At 31.5% G+C, this 22,063-nt stretch overlaps 1 protein-coding gene across 1 annotated transcript; it reads right to left on the bottom strand.

Annotated features, from left to right (window-relative positions):
* Positions 1–62: 62 nt before the first annotated feature.
* On the bottom strand, positions 63–18,653 carry Myc. Its single transcript, XM_070636915.1, has 3 exons — positions 17,861–18,653; positions 12,230–13,676; positions 63–2,195 (listed from the first exon to the last, which is right to left on the bottom strand). The coding sequence occupies exons 2-3, from the start codon at positions 13,383–13,385 to the stop codon at positions 1,510–1,512; spliced, it is 1,842 nt and encodes a 613-aa protein (XP_070493016.1). The 5' UTR covers positions 13,386–13,676; positions 17,861–18,653; the 3' UTR covers positions 63–1,509.
* Positions 18,654–22,063: the final 3,410 nt, after the last annotated feature.

The raw sequence follows: 22,063 nt of genomic DNA, 5'->3' as shown, positions 1-22,063 counted from the left end.
AAATCATCAATTTTTTTGATTTACATATCTAATCCAAAAAAAAATCCACCTAAATCCTCATTTTATGTTTTTTTGTTGTTTATTAAGAATTGTTATTAAAATATGTACAAGAATTTTGTTTAGTTCAAATTGTATTATAATGAATTCATCATTTTTAGTATGTAAAGCATTGATTTTTGCGACATGCTCCCATTGTCTACTAGCTGATTACATGGGAACATTATAGATATTTTTATAGCAAATATTAATTCTTTACCGCTCTAATAAAAAACTAGTTTTCTCTCAAAAAAAAAATCTTTAGCAGCTATGTCCTTATGATATAAAGCTTCCTTAGCTCATATATGTATATCTGTATATATATTTAATAGTAAAGTAATGAAAAAATATATTCCTTTATATCTTCTTATATCAATTATCAATTTTTTAATATATTTATATATATGCATTATTACTTTCATCCACACTACATCTTATCCATCCGGTTTCGATAAAAAGAGATGCAAAGTTAAATTAGTAAAATTAATTAATATAAAAAAAATGTCCTTAAACAATAAGTCGAGATCTCTGTGTGTTTCAATTATTTGCTATTTACTGTGCATTCAAATTAAAACAGTTTTTAAATTTAATTTTTTTCTTTCTTTGCTTCATTCGAGATTTTTCAAATTTTTAACTTCTTCTTCCTTGATTCTCAAATTTTTTAATTTTTTCCAAAAATTTTTCAAGCCAATTCTCACTTCCCTAAATTACTAAATTTACAAAATTAAATTGGGAAATTAGAAAAAGTTTGTATGCTGTACATTTAAAAAAAAGGTAAAGTTAATTAAAAAGAAAAACAAAATGACTGTACACTTGTGAGTCTCAATGAGTATGCTGTTGGATTATCATTATCCACAACATAAACATATCAGCATTAATATTAAAATAAAGTCAATTTTTTTAGTGACACAAAATTCTTTTTTTTTTGCATTAAAAAATCAATCCCCTAAAAGAAATTTAGTATCCTATTCAGTTAAATTTTTCTCTGTTCGCCTTACATTAAAAATAAATATCCATCACAAATGTACACTCATGTCTGATATGGATTACTACTTAGTAGTAAATATTTTCCATTCTTTTAGAAACTTCCTTTTTAAGTAGTCTTCCATAGATTTTTTATTTATTTTTTTTTTGTTTGTTATAACGAAATTTTTGGATTTTTTCATAAAAAAGACATTTCATGCTTTTTTACTACCCGCATAATTTCACACTTATCGGTTATCAAATAATAATAAAAAAAAGTTTTTTTCTGGTTTTTCAGTTGTTTTAAAACGAAAAATAAAAAAAAAATTACCCACATATATATAATTATTATTTTGTGTGTGTATGTGTGTACCGAAATCAATTCTTGATTTATTTTTTCGTCATCATCAGTTGTATACTTAATAAATTGAATGAATGCATGCAATTACTATCAATAATAATATTTAGGTAGTTAGTAAGGTATTTTCTATTTTTTTAAGCAGTAATAGTTTAGTAATGTCGTCTCTGTTGTGCCGCTATCGATGCTTTTAAATTTCTCACACGTGTCAATAAGCGATTATGCTTCTTTAATAATTCAGCATATGTGTCCTCATCACGTCTCAATTTGGTACAGTATGTGGCCGCCTCACGCAATATATTTACTTTTGGTGCACGCTCTTTATCTTTCAATGCTGGTATATGACATTTTAACTGTTCGAAGAGATTCTTGAGGCCAATACGACGTTGACGTTCCATATTGTTATGAAGGTTACGCTTTTCAATTGTTTCCATTTCTTCTTGGTCTATTTGCTTATTTCTATTATTCAACTTTTGCTTCTTATTATATCCAGTACGATATCTCTTTTGATTATCATGGACATTATTATTGTTATCCTTACTATGTCCTGGTGCTTGACGTTTTCTCGATATGCTATGACCTGATGTTATCATATGACTACTTACATAACGTTGAGGTGTTGATGATCCATATTTAATTGGCGTTGATCCCTTACTTGATAATGTCGATGTTGATGACGATATTGAGTCATCATCTGAAACACGTCGTCTTTGATTTGCTGCATGTTTGCTTCTTGCTATTTTATGAGCAACTGTCGTCTGTAATGCACGACGATCACGAGCACTGGGATTTGTTGGAAGATTCTTTTCGATGATCGTCTCTACATCAATTTCCTCTTCTGTAAAAATAGATAGAAAAAAATGCGAATGAGTAACAATTAGTATGTTGGAAATGAAATAGGAGGAGAAATTTTGTGTATGCACGCGCGTGTGTATATGTATGTTCATTTTATTTTTAGATAACACCTAAGTTCTATGTACGATGATGCAATTCTTCGCTCTTTAGTTACAAGCGCGGAACAACCAAGAAGAATTCTTAATTTCCCCCTTGAAAATATTTTTCTCTTTTTTCTTTTCTTTTCTCATTTTCACAAGTGAAGAAAATAAAATTTATGCATGTTTGGTCCTTGACATGAATCGCATTGGAAATTACTTTAGAGATCAGAGCGTGTTTTTGCGATAAATATTGGCGCTTGTTTGAAGTTTTTTTCTCTTGCTTGGATGGAAATAAATCTTCTAAGGTGGAAATTTTTTGCAAATATTTCCGCGAGTTTTTCATTATTGATGGATAGCCGCTGTGTTTTAAACAAATTTTCGAGGTCGATGAATTGTACGTTGGATGTGCGGCCAAATGCGTTGTCAGTTTATTGCAATTTCCCACTCATCGCATTTGGAATTCCGCATGAGAATTGATGATAAATTATTGTCAAGAGACATTACATAATTTATCCAAGAGACATAAATTAACAGTCAATTGATACAGTTAGAAAGTTTTAAGGTTTGATTTTTATTAGCCTTGAAAATAAAGGCAATTGGCGTGACCGATTTCCTACCATGTTGACGCCATAGATAAAGGAAGTAGAAGATGTACAATGTGAAAGAAAGTGTAAGAAGAAAGGAAGGGAAAGTAGCCCATAAAAATTACACACATATTGTCATCATATCTAATCTATATCTGAGGGATTTTTTACACAAATAGAAAATTAGTTACGATTCCTGAATCACTAATTCGATTCTTCTGTAACCGGAATAGGATTTTTTGGTGCTCATAAATAAAACATTTGACTTAAGCATATCGGAAATTTATGGGATTTCTTTTTTTGGATGTACAAAATTTACAGCAAACAAATGTGTGGTTCTACTTCTAATTCCATTTTATGTTTTCCTCACATTTTTCTTCTACTTTGTGGACGGCAAAAAGTGCATTGACATCATATTGCCTCAATACGTATCCTATTAAAGTATTTTACGCTATTGATTTACCTCATCAGTGCAGTCATTGTGAAGTGAATGGAATAGAAAATGATGTCTGACAGCTGAACTAGATAAATCAATATTTTTTGTCCCCCTCTTGTATTTAGTTTCTACATATAAACCTTAAATATCCGCAGCATCTCTTCTTTTCGTCATAAAAAAGAATGTCATGTGACATAAAAATTTTTGTTACTTTTTTTTCATTTCCCAACATTCAGTTGGTTCCATACTAAAGTCACTAAACAAGTCGCTTGCATGAGAGGAAATTCTCATAATTCTCAAAACATTCTTAATTGAATGAGTCAGTGACTAGTCTTCTTGTTTTTCTGCGAATCTTTCAAAACACAACAAAACGAATGGGAAGCAAAAGAATCAGAATAACGATCGTTTCGCGGTTCTGGGAAGTTTATGTAACATGAATATGCAAAAAAAAATTATTTAATGCCGACATTCTTTTTGCTGATTTCGCATGGAAACTCATTCACTTGCACCCTATTCATTCACAGGAGGGAACTATTGTACTTATATACTTCCAAATTTTAGTTTTTTTTTGCAATAGAAGTTCCCTTAATGATAATCCGATAATAATCCATTTCATAAAATGAAGCATAAAGAAAGAAGTTCTTAATGACAACAACATTGCTAATTGAACAAAGCATCGGACGTTTTGGATGGGAATCAAAAATTTCAATAATTGACTCTTAATCTTTTTTTTTCTTTGGATGTCTCACTAATACAGCGAGAGTCATAGCTACTATAAAGGCAAACGATAAGCAGCAGTATCATAAAGTATTGTACAAGTTTAAATAGCCGTTGCAGCATTCACAAAAAAAAGAAAGAAACACGAAAAAGAAGAAGAAAACAGAAGAAAAGATTTCTTAAGTAGAATCGCCGCCGTACATTATTTCTTCTTCTTTTTCTCTTTAAATATTTCATTCACATAAAATTCATGTGAGTTTTTTTTCTGCCGGTTTTTTTTTCTCTTCGTACACATAATTCGTTCTCTTCAATATTTTTGTTCGTCTTCTTTCGCTGTTGCTATGCGGAAAATTTTTATTCCGTCTTTTTTTTTTCGGGGCACACACAAGTGTACGAATGGGTGAGTGAGTGAGCTGAAGATTTTTTTTTTCTGTTCATCGCAGTAACACGACGATGCTGAGCATGATTTTACTTCTTGTTCGTGCAATTGTATGCGCGTCTCGGCTATAAAATTAAATATGTATTTGGACTTTATTTCCATCTCACTCGTACATATGTATATATCATTCGATATGTATACATAGTTATATTTTCGGCAATATTATGTACATTAGAACTAATGCTACTGAACTTTTCATATTATGGCCATGGAAAAAAGAGAAAGGACATTGATGGAAAAAGTTTTGAATTGCATTGAATGGGGGCTTATGCTCATGTAAGAGAAGGGCATGTGACATTTCCATTTGACTAAATTAGATACTTTCCCTCCAATTAGTGTCAAAAATCAAAACAAACAAGATATGCTTGTATGCTACACATCGATACAATTTTACATCAAATTTAATATTTTCTAATTATCATTCGGAAGATTCACGTATGTTTCGTGAGTAAATATTTACAATTCATGTGACCCCAATATCACTTTAAAATTCTCGATACATCAATAAACAGACTAACTTGCACTCTTAGTTTTTGACAGTTACTTTGTTACTATTTAAATTTCTATCAAATGGCGCAGTTCATATTACAAGCGAATTAGTTATCTGCAGAGTCTACTGAAATTGTGTCAGTAGAGTCAAACATATAGAATTTTGACAAGTTTGTACTTTGTCTTCTTACGACTAGCAATTAAGATGTGATATATGGAATTCGTGTATTTTATTTAATCAATTGTTCAAAATTGGAAACACATCATCACCTTTTTGGTTGATAAAATACACGCATATGACATTAATGATACGGAAAAAATACTTTTGTGAATTCGTGGCAAGCCTATATAGGCATGAATAATAGAGAACAAAAAATTTTTTTTTTGATGAATGGAGGATGTTCATGATTTTTTTAAGGTTCAATTCGGCCTCAAATTACATAGAAAAAAAAAGAATAATATATAAGACGTAAATAATCTACTGCCCTACTAACAATGAACTTGCCTTATCATACATTCTGAATTACTTTTCTAAGTCGCAATATCAATGGCCTTGAAATACAACACAGTATGAAATTATTTTTTATTATCTTCTGATAAAACAGACTCGTGAAAATCTCATTAATTACATTCATTTCTAACAGTATTGTCGACTAACTGAGTATTAATGTTGCCACATATTGTGACCCTATTTCCTTTGCCTATCACTTCCTATTAAAACATAACATGAAATTCAATGCCATTACTTTGTTTTTCCTCTCTCTCACTCTATACAAAAGAGTTAAAGTTCTCGGAATTACTGAATGAAATCTGCGCCATTGACGTTACTTCTATGTTTGTAGATTGAAAAGAAAACTGGCGACTTTAAAAAATAAATGAATGAATGGATGAAAAAAAAAGAAGAAGAAAAAAAATTATTCACTAAACAACACATGTGTATACATTGATGTATTCATAAATACAATGATGATGTAACAGCTCTTTTTTTTGCAAACAGTCGTCTGTTCTCCGATTCCCGGAAATTTTCGTAAGGGAATTATTTGTTTATAAGATTTTGTTTCAGTTTGAATTCCACAGCATGCGATTCAGTTAGTGCGAATTCTAGATGATTCAAGTTCAGTCTCTAATTTCTAGTTACTGCCCAAAAGTGCTGGGCTGCAATGCAGGAAACGCTTGGCCGAACCCTACTAATTTGATTAAAAATTTAATAAAAACTATATGGTAATAAAAGTTCACTGTATCACCCCTAACTGTCACCTCTAACCCCTCTACATATATATTTTATGACGACGACAGTATTTTTATGTCTATTGTTTATTTTGAGAAAGAATCAACTCTAAATAAATTTGAAGAGCCCTTGATTATGCAATTTGTTGTAGTACGTATGAATTGAAATGTTCGTCATCTTTTGCAATTTTTTTGCATTAAAAGCGTTTCCTTTAAAATTTGTTTCAGTTCCAACTTTTATTGTTATTGTTTCTAGTCTCTCCCCTAGAGAATTGTTCATTTTGCACAGTTTTATGTACACTTATATGTACATCTATGTCTAGTCAATGTACCATCTACCTCCACCTCCTACTCAGTAGATGAATGTACAAATAAAAAGAAAATTTATACTGCAAATTCTCTCATAAATATTTCTCTCTTCCTATGCTCATTTTTCAGTATTTATGTATTTCACATATTGCACATATAGTGCATTATACTATGCTGATATACTATTATATGATGTAGATTTCATTTACGGTTAAATCGTAAAATATTTTATATCATTTTTATGAAATAATGAAATAAGGGAAAGAAAGTTGAAAAGTAGCGAATTTTAAGGACAGGGAAGGAATGGAAAAATCTATAATAATTTCGATGGCGGGATGACACGTATGGAATACAAAAGCAGGCATAATTTTATTAAAAAAAAGACCATTCCGCATTGTGTGCGGTGCTCACAGAAGGAACAAAAAAATGAGCAAAAAAATGTTGTCTGTGTTTGCTTTTTTATCGATTTTTTCCTTCTTTCCTTTTACATTCTCAATTTTGTTCTACGCCAGCATGGCATTAATGCTGCTTTCTCTCTCTCACTCACTTTCCAACCACCCCCAAAAACATTATGTAGCCCCCATCGCTTAACCCCCCCAAAAATCTCACCCCTTTTTCCAATGAATTTCCGAATAAAAAAAGAAAGACTTTTCATGTGTATACATAACATTGGAATTCCTTTCGTTTTATATATTCTGAGCGAAAAAACAACAAAATTTCTTCATTCTCACACTATGGCACGTCTAACTAACCTCACGCTGCCTTTGCAATAAGAAAAGAAAAAAAAAACTTTTATTTTATCTCCCCTTAGCAACAACAAACTTTTTTTTTCTTCTTCTGTACTGTGCTGCGCTTCGTTTTCTCATCACTTCGTGATGATGCTGAAGTTTTTTTTCTTGCTTCTCATCTTCTCATTTTCATCTTCGAGTAAGGAATTGAGCATTTGCTATTATATAAAAAGCTTGGATGAGAAATCTACGTAAAATGATACTGCGAACTGTGGACTTTAAGATTAGATTGTAGGAAAGTCGAAAAAAAAATGAAGAAAAAGATTGTGTGAAAAATGCTATCGTAGGCGTATGACGGCTGTTAATTTTTGACCTGATTTTTGCGAAATGATTTTAAATGTTCTGTTAAAGAATTTAACGATTGTTTAAAATTTGAATTTATCGAGGCCAATTTAATAATAAAGCAGAGATCTGTTCCTACTCAAAAAATAATTCACTGATGATAAATTGCACGAAAATAAAATCTGATAGTCGCCGACATCGTGCGCAACATTAAGGAAGGAAAAAGTTATTTTTCTAATACATAAGAACTTACAGCATTATGGTAGGAGAATGGGAGCTCTGCAGCAGAGGAAAGTTACTCCTTTGTCATTTTGCACAAGCGAAAATCTATCCATATTTTTTCGTTCTGTACTGTGGGATGGGTAGACAGTTGTCTGGCTCACTATTTAGATGTAGTATACAAGGTTATTCATCCACATTCACAGACATTAATGAAGATGTTTGTGAAAAATTTTAAATGAGAAACTTCCCTTTTATTTTTCTGACCCTTTTATGAATCAGATGAGTGTTCATGAGTATGTGAGGAACTAGAGCAGAGGAGCATTAACATTGATAAGTCAAAAAAAATTCCAGAACAACGGATTTTATCGATTTGAATATTTTTTGGATATACACAGTAGTTGACAAAAATAAAAATAAAAAAAAATTGTCAGACTGCGAACAAAGACAGTGACGCATTACATTAAAATATTGGATTGTATTTGTAAAGTATTTCTACTACGCATTTTGCCATCATCATTCATCATTAAAGTACTTCTTCTTAGTCGAATTTCATCTTCTCGTGCGGAATAAGAAGTATGTTCGAGCCCTTTATGATGATTATTTGGAACTCGGTATCTCGAGTTCTCATAGAATCGTTTGTATATATACATAAATATTGTATTTTTTTTTTATTTTCGGCAACAATGAGAAGAGAAAAAAGGGAAGAGAGGAGTTCAAGGTCGTACAACGACGCTCGTTTTTTTCGGCGCGCTAAAATCAACGCGGAATTAATATTTTTTCATATTATTATTTCAACATACATAAATTTGTATGTATGAGCCTCATGTATATGTAAATATTTACTGTGTGACCATATAGAATGCTAATTGAATGGGCAGAAGTTCTATTCAGAGTCACACATATTCCAATTCTGGTGATGTGAGACAATGTCGGTTGATTCACATTGGGAAAAATGATATTCACCATTAATGGACATGGATGCTGATATTTCTTTGTGCTTTAAATTCTCTTTTTTTTGTCTATTTTATTCTGATTGTGAGCTTGTATTTGTTTCTGTCTGGAACAATATTTTTATTATTATTTCTGTTCATCTCGTCGTGTGGAGATTTATCTTAAATATGACGATGAGAACAGACCAAAATATGAAAACGAATAAAGCTCGAGTGACTTCTTATTTGGTATTTTCCGAATTGATATTCGCAGTATTTGGATTCCAATATGGCATCAGGTGGACAATAAAGATCGTTGATGACAATAAATTCTTGAATTTATAATTCTACGTTTCCAGGTAGTAACATATGGAAGAAATACCCAAATACTTGGAGCTAGTCTCACACCCACAAAATTTTTCCCTCCAAATAAAATCATGTTAATTAACAATTCTTGCCATTCCCTTAAAATTTGATGTAAGAATTCAATTTAAAATCCATTTTGTCGTAATTTACATGTCATCATAAACATTTCACATAATATAAACAGCTCAGGTCTAATTTGTGGCCTGTGAGAGCGAATAAGATTAATATGAATCGGAAACTAGACATGAAATGGGTTGAAAATAATTGCATGAAACTCTCACTTTATTGCTGTGCCATCGAATGTGTGTGTGTGTGTGGCTATAAATGTTGTTAATATGAAGAAAAAGTGGCACATGTCAGGAGGCAAACAAAAAGAACAATGGGGAATATTAAATGTTACTGCTATTCGATACAGCAATGGAATTATTATATATACTCGCCCACATATCTCTTCCGATTTTTCATTCTTCATTAACAGCCTACAGGCCTCGCGCACACATTGTTCTTTTTTGCATTTTCAATTAAAATATTCATCGTTATTGAACCACCTTTACGCCTCGAAAATTCAAACCTTTTATAATTTCTCTTGGACGATTCCCGAGAGGACACATTTGTGGCGCGGTATAATTTATTAAAGTGCAATCTACAGTGAGTGATTTCATTCTACAGACTAGCTGACTACTTAATGCGTTTCAATAAATTTGATTAATGTTCATTCAACTTTTAATACCCAAATAGCTTTAAACATAGACTAACATAATGTAATGTCTAATTTAATTAACCAGAACCATCATCATCATTATTGAGCACCATCAACTTAATCAAAAAAATTAAAATAATAGCAATCAAATTTGCCAAAAAAAACTCAAACAGAAATGAGAATTAAATTTAAAGAGCCAATTAAGAACATTAAAAAAAATTGAATCCATAGTCGCGCCCTGAACTTATGTTCAAATTCTACTCACACAGACAGGATGTGCAAAGTGAGTAAGAGAGCATGCGAAAGCCATCACATTCACAATACATATTTGTGTGTACTACGTTTTTCGCGCCAAAAACCTTAAATGTCTCCATCTCACTCATGCCCTTCCGCAAACACATGCCCCCCATCCCATTCTTCCTCCTCCCGAAATGAAAGTTCAATTCCCATTTATAATCTTCCCAACAACAACGAAAAATACTCCTATACATGCCTGAGTGAGAGAGAACAAAATTATCATCGTCGTCGTTCAGATTCCACTAGCCCGGCTCGTGAAATTGTTGACGTAGGTTTGTAGATTTTTTTTTGTGTGTGCTGCTCTGCGTCTGCGCACTTGACACTACTCGATAGATTTTTTTTGTGCTCTACGCTCACGCTAGAGCTATAAAGCTCTATAGCATGTATTAAGAAAAAATTTCATTCCATATGCTACGAAATTCGGTTTCCTTTCTCTAGCTAGCATGGCTAAAAGAGAGAAAAATCTTGTCGGTGCCAACAACCGCGCCTAAAAATTCGATATGTATTATGTGACGTCACATGGATGTAGAAAATTCTGCCACATCATGGGGAAATGGCTCTTTTCTTTTAATATTGCTCAGTCTACGCGCATCCACATGGCACAATATACAAATTGTTTTAAATACCGGCGACGACCGGCGTACAATTATATTTTTGTAACAGTAGAACTTTTTATGATTCATAATTTTATAGTTTTTGCTGTTGTCTTCGCTCTACTGAAGTGGGCTTTAAATGGCAATATTGAAAAGCTGATTTATTGACAGTTTGGATGATTATTTATGGATGGTTGGGTGTGGTAGACTAGTCTTGTTAATGACTGAATAAGAAATTACCATCTTCACCTTATATGTGTTGAGAATTTCCAATTAAATCAGAGATATGCTCTACATTTATGTTGGAGTGTGTCTTTTCCTACTTGAATAACTTGAACTCGCTTACGTACTACAGATAGGTATTTTAGCTAAATGATTTTTATGGCGTATGTAGAGAGAGCGAGAACGAGAGTATAAAAATAAAAGCATGTATAATAACAATAATGAGAACCAATTAGCGTAGTAAGCGTCGTTATCGTTTTCAGTTTCCGATTCACATCAGTTAAAATCATAACAAGTATCATGGATGAAAAAAATATGCAATGAAATGAATAATTTCAAAATTTCTGGCTTCTGCCCCGACTACCTCATGAATTACATAAAAAAGAACGTAATCATTAAATTGGAAGTGGAAGTAAGGAAGGAGAAGATGATGAAAGAATCATCAGACCGATGATCTTTCAATTTTCTTCTTTACATTTTATATGCCTTATGATGACCGTCGTCGTGCATAAATGCTCAATGCAATAATTCTTTCATGGGTTTTTAAAGTTTGTTTCTCATTTTCCTTTCATGGCATGTTTGTTGGCTCTTCTTCCCTCAATTATGATTCATTTATTTTTTTTTTATGTCATATATAAAATTCTTCATCATGTATTAAAGTAATAAACGGAAGAGAAGTTCATTTTTATGACTTTATTGAGAAACACTTTCAAAATTTACTTTTTTGGGTACTCAGTTCTGTTATGATGATTTGCAAAAAAAAGTAGTCTTTACCATTAATTGATATTTCTACTTAGAAAATGGATTTTAGGAATGGATTTTAATTTGCTTTGCTTCACTGATGCGAAAAATGATGCGAAAATTAATACTCTTTTTTTGGGAAGTCTTTTTAATTGAAAAGCAGAAATTACAAATTGATTCTCAAGTGCACTTAGCTTATCATTCAAGTTGATTTCCATAGAATTTGCATCAATAAGTGGAATTTCCCTGAACTATTCATGACTAATGCAATCTTATAGTATTCTTCTCAAATTAATAAATTAAAATGCAATTCTTAATGTCTGCAAAGTTTAACAACCGTTACAGAATAAAAAAAGTATAAAGTTATTGCAGATACATAAACATGAGACGGGAAATTTTTAATTATAATTTAATTGAATTGGAACAATTTTTTTTTCTTCCTTCAATATCTTTTTTACGAGTGCACATAAAGTTCTTGTGCATCCGAGCTACCATCATCCATAATAATGCACACACAAATACACGTCATATCATGGTAAATTAATTTCCCTCAATAAAAATAAAAAAACAGAGTAATAAGTAAGTGATGAACTCACCTGAATCGGATGGAGTTTGAACGCCAAGTGCAATTGGATCATAGCGACTTCCTTTCGGTCTCGTGTAGCTGTGATCACTGATAAATTCATAATTTACTGTCGTTCGTTGTGATGATGTTGATGATATTGAGGATGTTGAAGCTTGTGACATAAGATTGTGAGCAAAGATTTTACTCTTGTAATCATGTTCATCCATCTGATCATCATCATCCATATCAATTATACTTGAGTCATCATTCATATCTTCATAATCTGATAAAAGTGTAATATCGGTAAGAATATCATTGAGATCAGTCGGTGATGATCCCTTATTATTACGAAAACTAGACATGAATGGATTAATTGGATCGTTGAGGCTATTTGATGTCTCTTCTAAATGTTCAGCTAATGCATTAATAATTTTTATTGAATTTGGATCATTAAACTTCATACGATTGCTACTGGGACATGGTGTTAAGTCAATATTATGTTTAAGATCTGGCACATCATCACCCAAACTTAATGGTGTATCCGGCCGTAGATTTACAATTGATGCATTCATTATTGAATCAAATTCTTGTTTACAACTATTGCTGTCTATATATTTATTTGATGTGTTTTGACTTTTTTGCGTAAGTGCTGCTGTATTTGTGTTGATTCTATTAATGTTATTATTATTGATAAGCAATGAACGTCCATTTGATGATAATTTTGCATTACTATTATTATTATTATTATTATTGTTATTATTACTACTACTACTATTTTTACACATAATTGTCCTCATTATATTAGACGGTGTCATAATTGTCTTCTGTGATTCAACCTTAACAGCAGCAGTGGATTCCATTGCTGCTTTATCTGATTGCATTAACTGTGCTGTACATAGACTCAATCCTTTTTTCTTACTCGGATGTGATTTATCGACACATGTACCTGACCACATACAATCATGATGTCTAATTTGATATTTGGATGTTGGCGATGATGGTGCTGTTATGAGGTCATTTAAATCCATATTTCCACTATCATATTCATCAAAATTTGGGAATAATGCTTCAGATGGTTCCATGCCAAGTAAATTCATGTCAAAGAATTCATCGAGATTTGAGGTCTCGTACCACTGTATACTCTCAAAATGTGAACTCAACATTGTGTCGGCTGATTTTACAGGCATCGCAAATTTATTAGCTCACTTATTTAATTCTTTAATTTATTTTAATTATGCAAATTTTATGTCCACTTCCACTGGTATCGTTTATATTTTATATTATTAAATTTTATAGTTTTTTTGAAGCAAAAAATTAGACAAAAAATGTTTTGTGTATTAAAAAATAATTAAAAAAACTATCACAATTTTTCAGTATCACAATCAATTTTTCTTCCTTCTTCTTTACTTCTTTAACTTCTTATTATCGCAAGTAACAAAAAAAATTTGCTTCTTTATTCTCCTTTCTAGCAGAAAAACCTGGAATGAAGAGAAAAAAAATTCTTGTAATTCAACATTCCAATTCTATTATTTACGAAAGAAATATAATAATAAGAAATTCTTTTCAATGTGCACAAATAGCAGCAGCAAACAGTTCGGCAGTTGCAAGATAAGACGAGCAGAAAAAAAATTATTTCAAGTTTAATTAATGCGGTTCTTTCCTTCTTTTTGTCGTTTATTACTGTTGTTGTTAACTATATGTTGTACGGTCGGAAATAAGTAAAGAAGTTGCTGTGGTGCTGCAAATTTACAGCGAATTTTGGTCTGTTCTGTGAAATATGAACACTTGGGATTCCCAAACATCCACCAATTGAAAGCAATTTTAGTTGATAAACATTCGGTGTGTGGTTTTTATATCATGATAAGTAGCTACAGCAAGTCGTACTATCTTGGAATTTCCCATCGTGAAAAAATAATTCAGCGAATTAGTTAATTTAATTTATTTTTAGCATATGACCTGGCATGTATACCCAGCCAGTTCGCACCCCTCATTTTTCGCGAACAACATTTCATTTCAAACGGTGTACTGGCATTTGGCAATTCATGCTGGACCTCCGGTAAGATTGTGATCAATTGCGAATAAAAATAATGGAATAAAAAATGAGAGAGAAACTGGTTTGAATTTAAGCATATGTAAAACCAACTGTACATAAATTATTATTGTAGAGAGTATAATAGGCTGAATGGACCTCCTCAAAAATTGCTTGTAACAAATGTTCATCGATCAAGTCTATTTTTCAGCGGGTTTCTTGGAAGACTTTGGAATTTTTGGCGCTACTGACTCAACAAAATCAATCAAAATTCTACTTAATTCCATTTTTTTTATTCTAATGCTCAGTAATAACGATGGGAAGGAGGATAAGAATACTTGCCAAAAAAACTATCTTCTTGCTTCACATCAAAGTGGACGAAAAGGAATAACAAGAACACAAGCAAGAATAATCGAAAGAATTTATTTTCATGTTATTGAACCCGCAAAAGAAATTTTTTCCATCATCATCATCATCATCATGATCGCTGCTATATTTTTGTGAACACCACAAACAAAAAAAAAATAATATACATTACAGCAACAACAGCAACAATAACAAAAAACATTGTAAAGCTTTAAAGCTGAGAAAAGATATCAAAAGCCGGTTCACATTCTCACCATGCATGCATGCCATGCCGCAAACCGGTCTCTCGAATATTTTTTTTTTCTTTCATTTCTTTCTGTGCAAAAAAAATGTTGATTGCGCCTTTCTCTTTTTTATTCAGTGATTCCACATCACTATATACAATATTATTTATATTTTTTTATTCATATACATCTACATAAAAGTGAGCTGTGAGTAAGAGAGAGAATGTGTCGAGACATTGCCTTGGCTTCCACGACAACAGAGCTATGACGAAAAACTGTTCACATAACTTTGCAATGGAGCTCTTGGTCCGTAATCATACATAGTTGGATTGTTATATAGTTTTGATTTATAGAAAGATTTGGCATATTGTTTATAGATGTTCAATCTTTGTTATGATTTACTTGAAATATATAATCAATCTCAACGGGGAATTTACTCTAGTTTTCACATAAATAAATACTTTTTAATAAGCAATCACTAATGGAACGAATGGAATTTTTTCTCTTTTTTTCTTTCATTTCTTTCTTCTCAACGATATTCAAGTTGAAAAAGGCTAAGTTGAATATCGTGAGGTGGCTAGAAAGAGCAAACTGAATTTCGCACAATACAAAATTGTGTTACTTCTTCTCGCAGAATTGACATAAATTAAGTAATAAAGAGAGCACTTAATAAAAAGCGAAGCCTAAGCAGAAAAATTCTTTTTTTTTTAAATTCATTCATTCATTCATTCATAATCTGTGTGCGCTCTTTTGTATTATGTTTTATGTGGATGTATATGGTTGACTGCCTTTACATATGGACTTGGACGTTTAGAGATAAACAGCAATTTTCGCTTCGATTACAGGACGAATGATCTCTCTCGAGAGCTTCATGACAGTCATTATTTACGTTTTATGTAGGTACGGTAAATAAGAAAGTTGACATTCCATTGGAAAATTAATTAAAGCTGGTCGAGGAAATTGATTAATTGGAATGGATTTTTTTTTTTAGCGCATTTTTGAAACTTGTTTTCAAAAAGGTAGCTTAATAATGCACTTTGTTCGTTCGTTCGTTCGTTCGTTCGTTCGGCTGGAACGCGAGATCTCGAAAACTAGACATCGTAGAGAGCTCTGGTTTGTTTTAATAGCTTCGTTCTATCAAGTTATTGGGTTATCGGTCATTTAGAAGTCTCAAATCAACGCATAAATACTATAATTAACAGTTTTTCATTTTCATATACAACAACAACAAAAACAACAACACGTTTTTTCATTGTTTTACAGTGTTTTTCAATGTTTGTCGATGTTTTAACAGTGTTTACTGAACAATGTTTAAATTTTTTTTGACCGTTATGAAGTTTTATATGGATCTTGTTTTTAAGATCTGGAAGTGAACTGGATCTTACTGGATCTTGAGTTTTAGTTCTGAAAGTGACCTGGATCTTACTGGATCTTGGTTTTTAGGTCTAGAAGTGACCTGGATCTTACTGGATCTTGATTTTTAGGACTAGAAGTGACCTGGATCTTACTGGATCTTGTGTTTTAGTTCTGGAATTGAAGTGGATCTTACTGGATCTTGTGTTTTAGTTCTGGAAGTGACTTATTAATCAATTACTGATCGCTGGGACAAAAATGCGCTTAAGTCCCTCGATCAATAACACGAGGACTTTTGTAATTTTTTGGTACAATTTCTGATTTTTTTTTGTCTCAAAACTTGTAAAACTTGAAAATTTCTCATGAATTCCATAAAGTAATTTCGTCTACTTTGTAGTCGCTCTACATATAGGGACATACTTACAGCAAGTAGTAAGTACTCATTCTACCCCATTTGTGTCACACCATTAATACACGAAGGAATGTAAAAATTTATAAGCTTGAAGCTTTCCTTCTGCATGAGAATTTATATATGTGTCAAATTGGATTAGAATTGCTGCACAGCTCGAAAAATGCCTCTCTACATTATTATCATTATTGACAATTTTCCACATACGTGATGCCATCTTTCATTCAACTGAATTATTATTATTATTATTTTTATATGATTCAACAATGTTTGTTTCTTCAATTAGGCACTGGTGAGAAAAATGTCGAACCATCAATTATTTTGTTACCGCCACAATACAATTGCAAAAAAAAAACCATTCCACCACAGGAACGAAAAAAATTGAAATAGAAAACTGAGTTTTTTTTCTGCTTTTGTGGCACTTTTTTTCGAGTGAGCGCGAAATAAATGGAATTGGAGCTTTAATTCATGAAAAAAAAAGTAAATTTGTTAACATGAAACTGATTGTGTTCACTAACCGGTATCTTAAAATCGATGGCTTTTTTGGAACCGCAAAAAGTTTCTCTTGGGTTTTAAACAAAAATTTCAACAAAACAGGAGAAAAAAATTGATTTTTTTTATCTGCGTAGCATTTCCGCTATTAAATTATTGAATATATTGTATTGGAACGAGTGAAGAGAAGTGGGTGTATTAGGACGACATCTTCAGCCTCCAGTCCTATCAACTTCATAAAACTTGCGCCTCACACTCAAGTGGAATTCTTATGTGATGTCGCGTGTGGGTGGATTCGCATAAATAAAAGCAAGAAAGGAGAAAATATCTTCTTCTTGCACATCTGCTAACTGCTTAACATATTGTACACATGAAAAGAATCTTAAATATTGAATGGGGTTGTGAATTAACGCGGAAGTGTTGATAATTCTATTATTTTTGTGGGGATTCTATGATAAGCATAGAAATAATCTTTTTTAAAAAAATTCAAAATTTTGAAAAAAATTCAAAAATTTTTGAAGAAATTCAAAATTTTAAAAATTAATTCTAAAAAATTCAAATTTAAAATATTTTGAAGATTTTTGACAATTTTAATTTTAATTCACAAAACTAGCTCAAAAATTTAATTTCACCATCAAAAATTCCTAAGTCTCAAAACTGAACGTTAAGCTGCTACAAAATGTAAATATTCATGATCTTAATCACAAAACTCTTAAATTCTAGCGATAAATATTAAATTCTGCGAGGGTGTCGAATCTGACAATCTGTTATCATCGAGACTTTACATACCTTCAATTATAAGACTTTAATGTCAACCGTCTGATTTTATCCAGGAAGGTAAATATTTATTTTTTTTAAAAAAAAATTTCACTTTTCTTTAAATATTAAAAAAAAAATTGTTTATCAATAGAAAAATTAGTTTTTTCACTTAAGTTTTTTCTTCACCATACACAATATATTTTGATTAATTTTTATTTTCTTGTTAGTCACAACGATGTGTAACTTATGCTTTATGCTGTTGGTTGTTAAAACCGCGAATGACTTTAGACACTGATTTGATTTTTTATTTTTTATTAAAAATCCATTTAATTGCTCTCGACTTCTCACGTTTAAATGATGTGTCGCAATTTTAGGCATTTGAGTTCTGTATGAAAAAAGTCAAAAAAATTGGAAATTGAAATCTTTTCGGTTCACTCTTTATCAATTCTTTTCAACTTTAAAAAATTCTTCATCAATTGTTTTTTTTTTATTATTTTCTTCTTTTTCCGAGAATTTCTTATGCTCTTTAAATTCTTCAAACTTTTTTTTTTTGGGCGCTTTCGACACACAAAAAAAAACTTGTTTTTTTCCTCCTTCTTTTTAATATTCAACGTTAAGAAATATTATTTATTGTGAAATAATTCTTAATTAATTCTCTTTTTTATTCCTTTCTGTTATTCACTCCATTCGCTATTAGCTTCACTTTTTCTGTATTTCTCTTCTTTTTTATTTCTTTTTCCAAAAAAAAGTAGTTAAACTTTTTTTTTTCTTGTGTGATATTTTTTTTTTCAAGAACGCCTCGAAATTGCGTGTGAATAGTCAAGCGGTTCTAACTTGAATAAGTTGTGTTTCAGAAAACCGATCGTCATCGTGTCGGCACTAAATGTATTTCATTTTTTCGTGAGAGAACTGAGAGAATTTTTGTAACATTCGACACTCTCGTGGGTTAGAGACTTCATAACATTGCTGTATGTTGGAATGGAAATTTTTGGCATTAAACATGATGAAAATTGTCAATTTTAATTTTTAATAGTCAAAAATTAATCAAATTTTGATAATTTCAAAAAATATTTAAAAATTAACTCGAAGATTTATGATTTTTTTCCGATTAGTCATCAGAAGTGCCGAAGCATTTACAAATACAATTACAATTATTTACATAAATTTTACACACACTAATGTAAAATTCTCTCTCAAAAATTTTTTCTTCTTCTCTTTTACACACATTTTTTATGTTCCGGTATTTAAAAGAAGAAATTATAAATCATTTATTAATTTCTTATCAAACAGAAACGCTCCCCAAAAATTATAAAATTTATAAAAATTGAAGAAAATCAAATGAACAAGAAGAAATAAATGTTTAGCAATTGATTGTTCAATTGCTGTGCTGATAAAAAAATTCAATCAGCTTGAAAGCTTCCCAAAAAAATGAAAAAAATCGTTTATCGAGTTTTATCATAGAATGGAAAAAAAGCACCTAACTCTCTCTCACTATATATCTATCTCTCTCACTCTCCCGGAGCGCTCTTTAAGAAAAAAAATTTTTTGGGCGCCATTTTCATTGAGGCAAATTTCACAAGAATTTGAAATTTAATTTGAATATGTAGAATGACAGTGATTCATATCGCAACTGCTTAATTTAATATTACTCTCGTCAAAATAATCAATTTTTTGTATTGTCAGCCGGTATAAGCTTGTATTTCATTGAGTTTCAAATTAACAGACTTTTTTCTTCTGTTTCTATACACATGCCGTAGATAGTCATCGTTGTAGCTTTCTATGTATAAGTTCGCCGGTATATATACACGCTCTTGTATGTACACAACTTGATGTATGTACACAAAATATTCTCGTTGTGCCGGGTTTTTACTTTTTTTTTGAGTGTAGCGATATGAAGAAAAAAAATTGATTTTTTTCTTCTAGACTGTAAAAGGATTTCACTATGCACACACAACATATACTCGAAATACTCGATTTGGCAGTGCCACATTCCACCCACCGCATATTTTTGCCAAAGCAAAAAAATCTAATTATTTCATGTATTTTTTTTTTTTCTTGCTTTCTTGTGTAGATAGGAACGAGAAGTTCTATGAACTTTCGATGAAAATGTACATACGCTCGTTCCATCTCATTCCCTTTCTCTCTCATCGCTGTGCTTTTTTCCCTCCTTACAAATATTTTTCCTTTCTTTTCTTTTTCGCTACTGTCTGCAAAAAGAAAAAGAAAAACAATTTTTCCTTTCCTTTAAGTTCGTCTGCACTTGAAATTCTTGTTCCTTACAATTTTTTCGCATTAAAAAAGGATGTGAGGAAGAACATTGACTGCAGTTTGTATTTTTCATGTGCTTTATTGGAAAAGTTTTATCCTATTAAATTGAAATTAGGTATAATTTATATGGATTAAGCTTACTTAATTGCTGGTTTGAATTGATAATTGATGTAAAGGAGTTATTGGAGTCGTGTTTTGTGGCAGTCAAGGCTAGGCTTTTATGATTTCTTAGTTCTGTAAGATTTATGTTACACGAAGTAGGAGGGAGATGTTGCTGTCAATTTTTATAAAGCCTTTCCATTTACTATAATGTCGTAAGAGTTGTATGAACCTGCCATTTCGACAGCAGGTCTCTGTTGGGGATTCAGCTAAGGGACTCAGATAAAAATGACTCAGATATTTAGTATGTTGTGGGATTGGACACAACCGTGTTATGATCGAACTTCGATATGGTCTGGATGTGCCTTACTCATCTGATTCTAATGCAGATTTAGAGACTCATCATCTAGTTTATTTAAATTCTCTATCCGCGAATTCATTGAACCCTGAAATTTAAATTGATTAGATTAATTGAGCGTTTCATCTAAGTTGTGTACTTTTCTGCGGCAATATGATTTTTCATGTTAAACAATTCACAAAATTCGTATAAAAAGTTCTTCTTGTCCCCTCAAAAACACAGTACAAACCGAAGCAAAATCACCGATAATTTGATAAGAAGAAGTTAGTCAAACTTTCACTATCATATCTCAATAACAATTCTGCCGGGCATCTCCAGACGGCGAGTTTTCTTTTCTTATTTTCATCCCCTCCTTATTGCCATTTCTTCTTTTTCTCAAACATTGTCAGCATCGTCTTGCCATTGAAAATTTAATAAAAAAAGGAGAGAATCATTATAGGGATGCGGAAGTAGACAATGTTGGGGGTAAGGTGGATATATAAAAAAATGTATGTATATATATATTGGATAAGACACGATTTAATGATATCATCAAACATAAATCTATGTAGCTATTAAGTGATATTGCTTCCTATCTAAAGAGTATCTATTTCTTCCACTTCCACCGACTCTCGAAAATTCTATCGCTTTAGTTTATTCATGAAACGCGATTTTCATGGAAATTTGTTAGACAGTTTGCAGATTGCATAGAAGATTTAAAAGTTTTGACCATAAAGACGTTTATTTGGAGAATGCAGTGGAAGTGATTTAGAATTGAAGAAGATGAAGTTATTGACCATTAAGGATAGAAGATTGAATATTCAATGGAGAGTGAAGATAAATTGAAGAAGTTTATTGGATGTGCAGTTGCTTATGAATTTCTTCTCGAGATGAATTTTGGGGGATTTCTTAGAAATAAGAGGGAATGATTTGTCGTGCCGAGTGTCTCTTAATAGCTGCTTGGGAACTGATTCATTGCTATATTGAGCCGTTGAGGGCAATATGTTCCAAATAGCCTCCAGTGTCTTATTGCTGCTATTTTCAGCACATTGACCGTTACAATTAGTTCTGGAGCTGGTTTTACTCCCGAGCAGCACAGGCTTTATTTAAAGCCTTCCACATGGAAGTTATATAGATATCTTTGTGTCGCTCGGGCTTATTTATTCTAGATCAAATTCCAAAAATTACCATAAAGCTAAATGATTCTGATGAAATCGCGCTATGGCAATTAATAACGGCAACAACTTCCGATTCTATTTTCATATTTTTTGCTCAACACATTCAACTTCTTCGGTCGGTGCCACAAGAATCTAAATGAAGCGTAAGATTCCTCTATCAATATATATTTTTTTGCATTTAATCGTCGATTCCAGTATAACCCGAAGGCACATTTAATGTACAACATGACAACATACATATCTCTTCCTATTTTTATATCCCTCTTAAATGTTCAGTACTAATCACTTCAAAATCGGGTACAATGATCGACTCAAGGACAAATTCATGAATATTTTTCTAATATATTTTTT

This window comes from Chironomus tepperi, unplaced genomic scaffold, assembly GCF_022539635.2.
Source record: "Chironomus tepperi strain 1889 unplaced genomic scaffold, CSIRO-AGI_Ctep_v1 contig_137, whole genome shotgun sequence".
NCBI classification, from domain to species: Eukaryota; Metazoa; Arthropoda; class Insecta; order Diptera; family Chironomidae; genus Chironomus; species Chironomus tepperi.
Note: the sequence above shows the minus strand (reverse complement) of the source record. Positions and strands in the feature narration are given on the sequence as shown.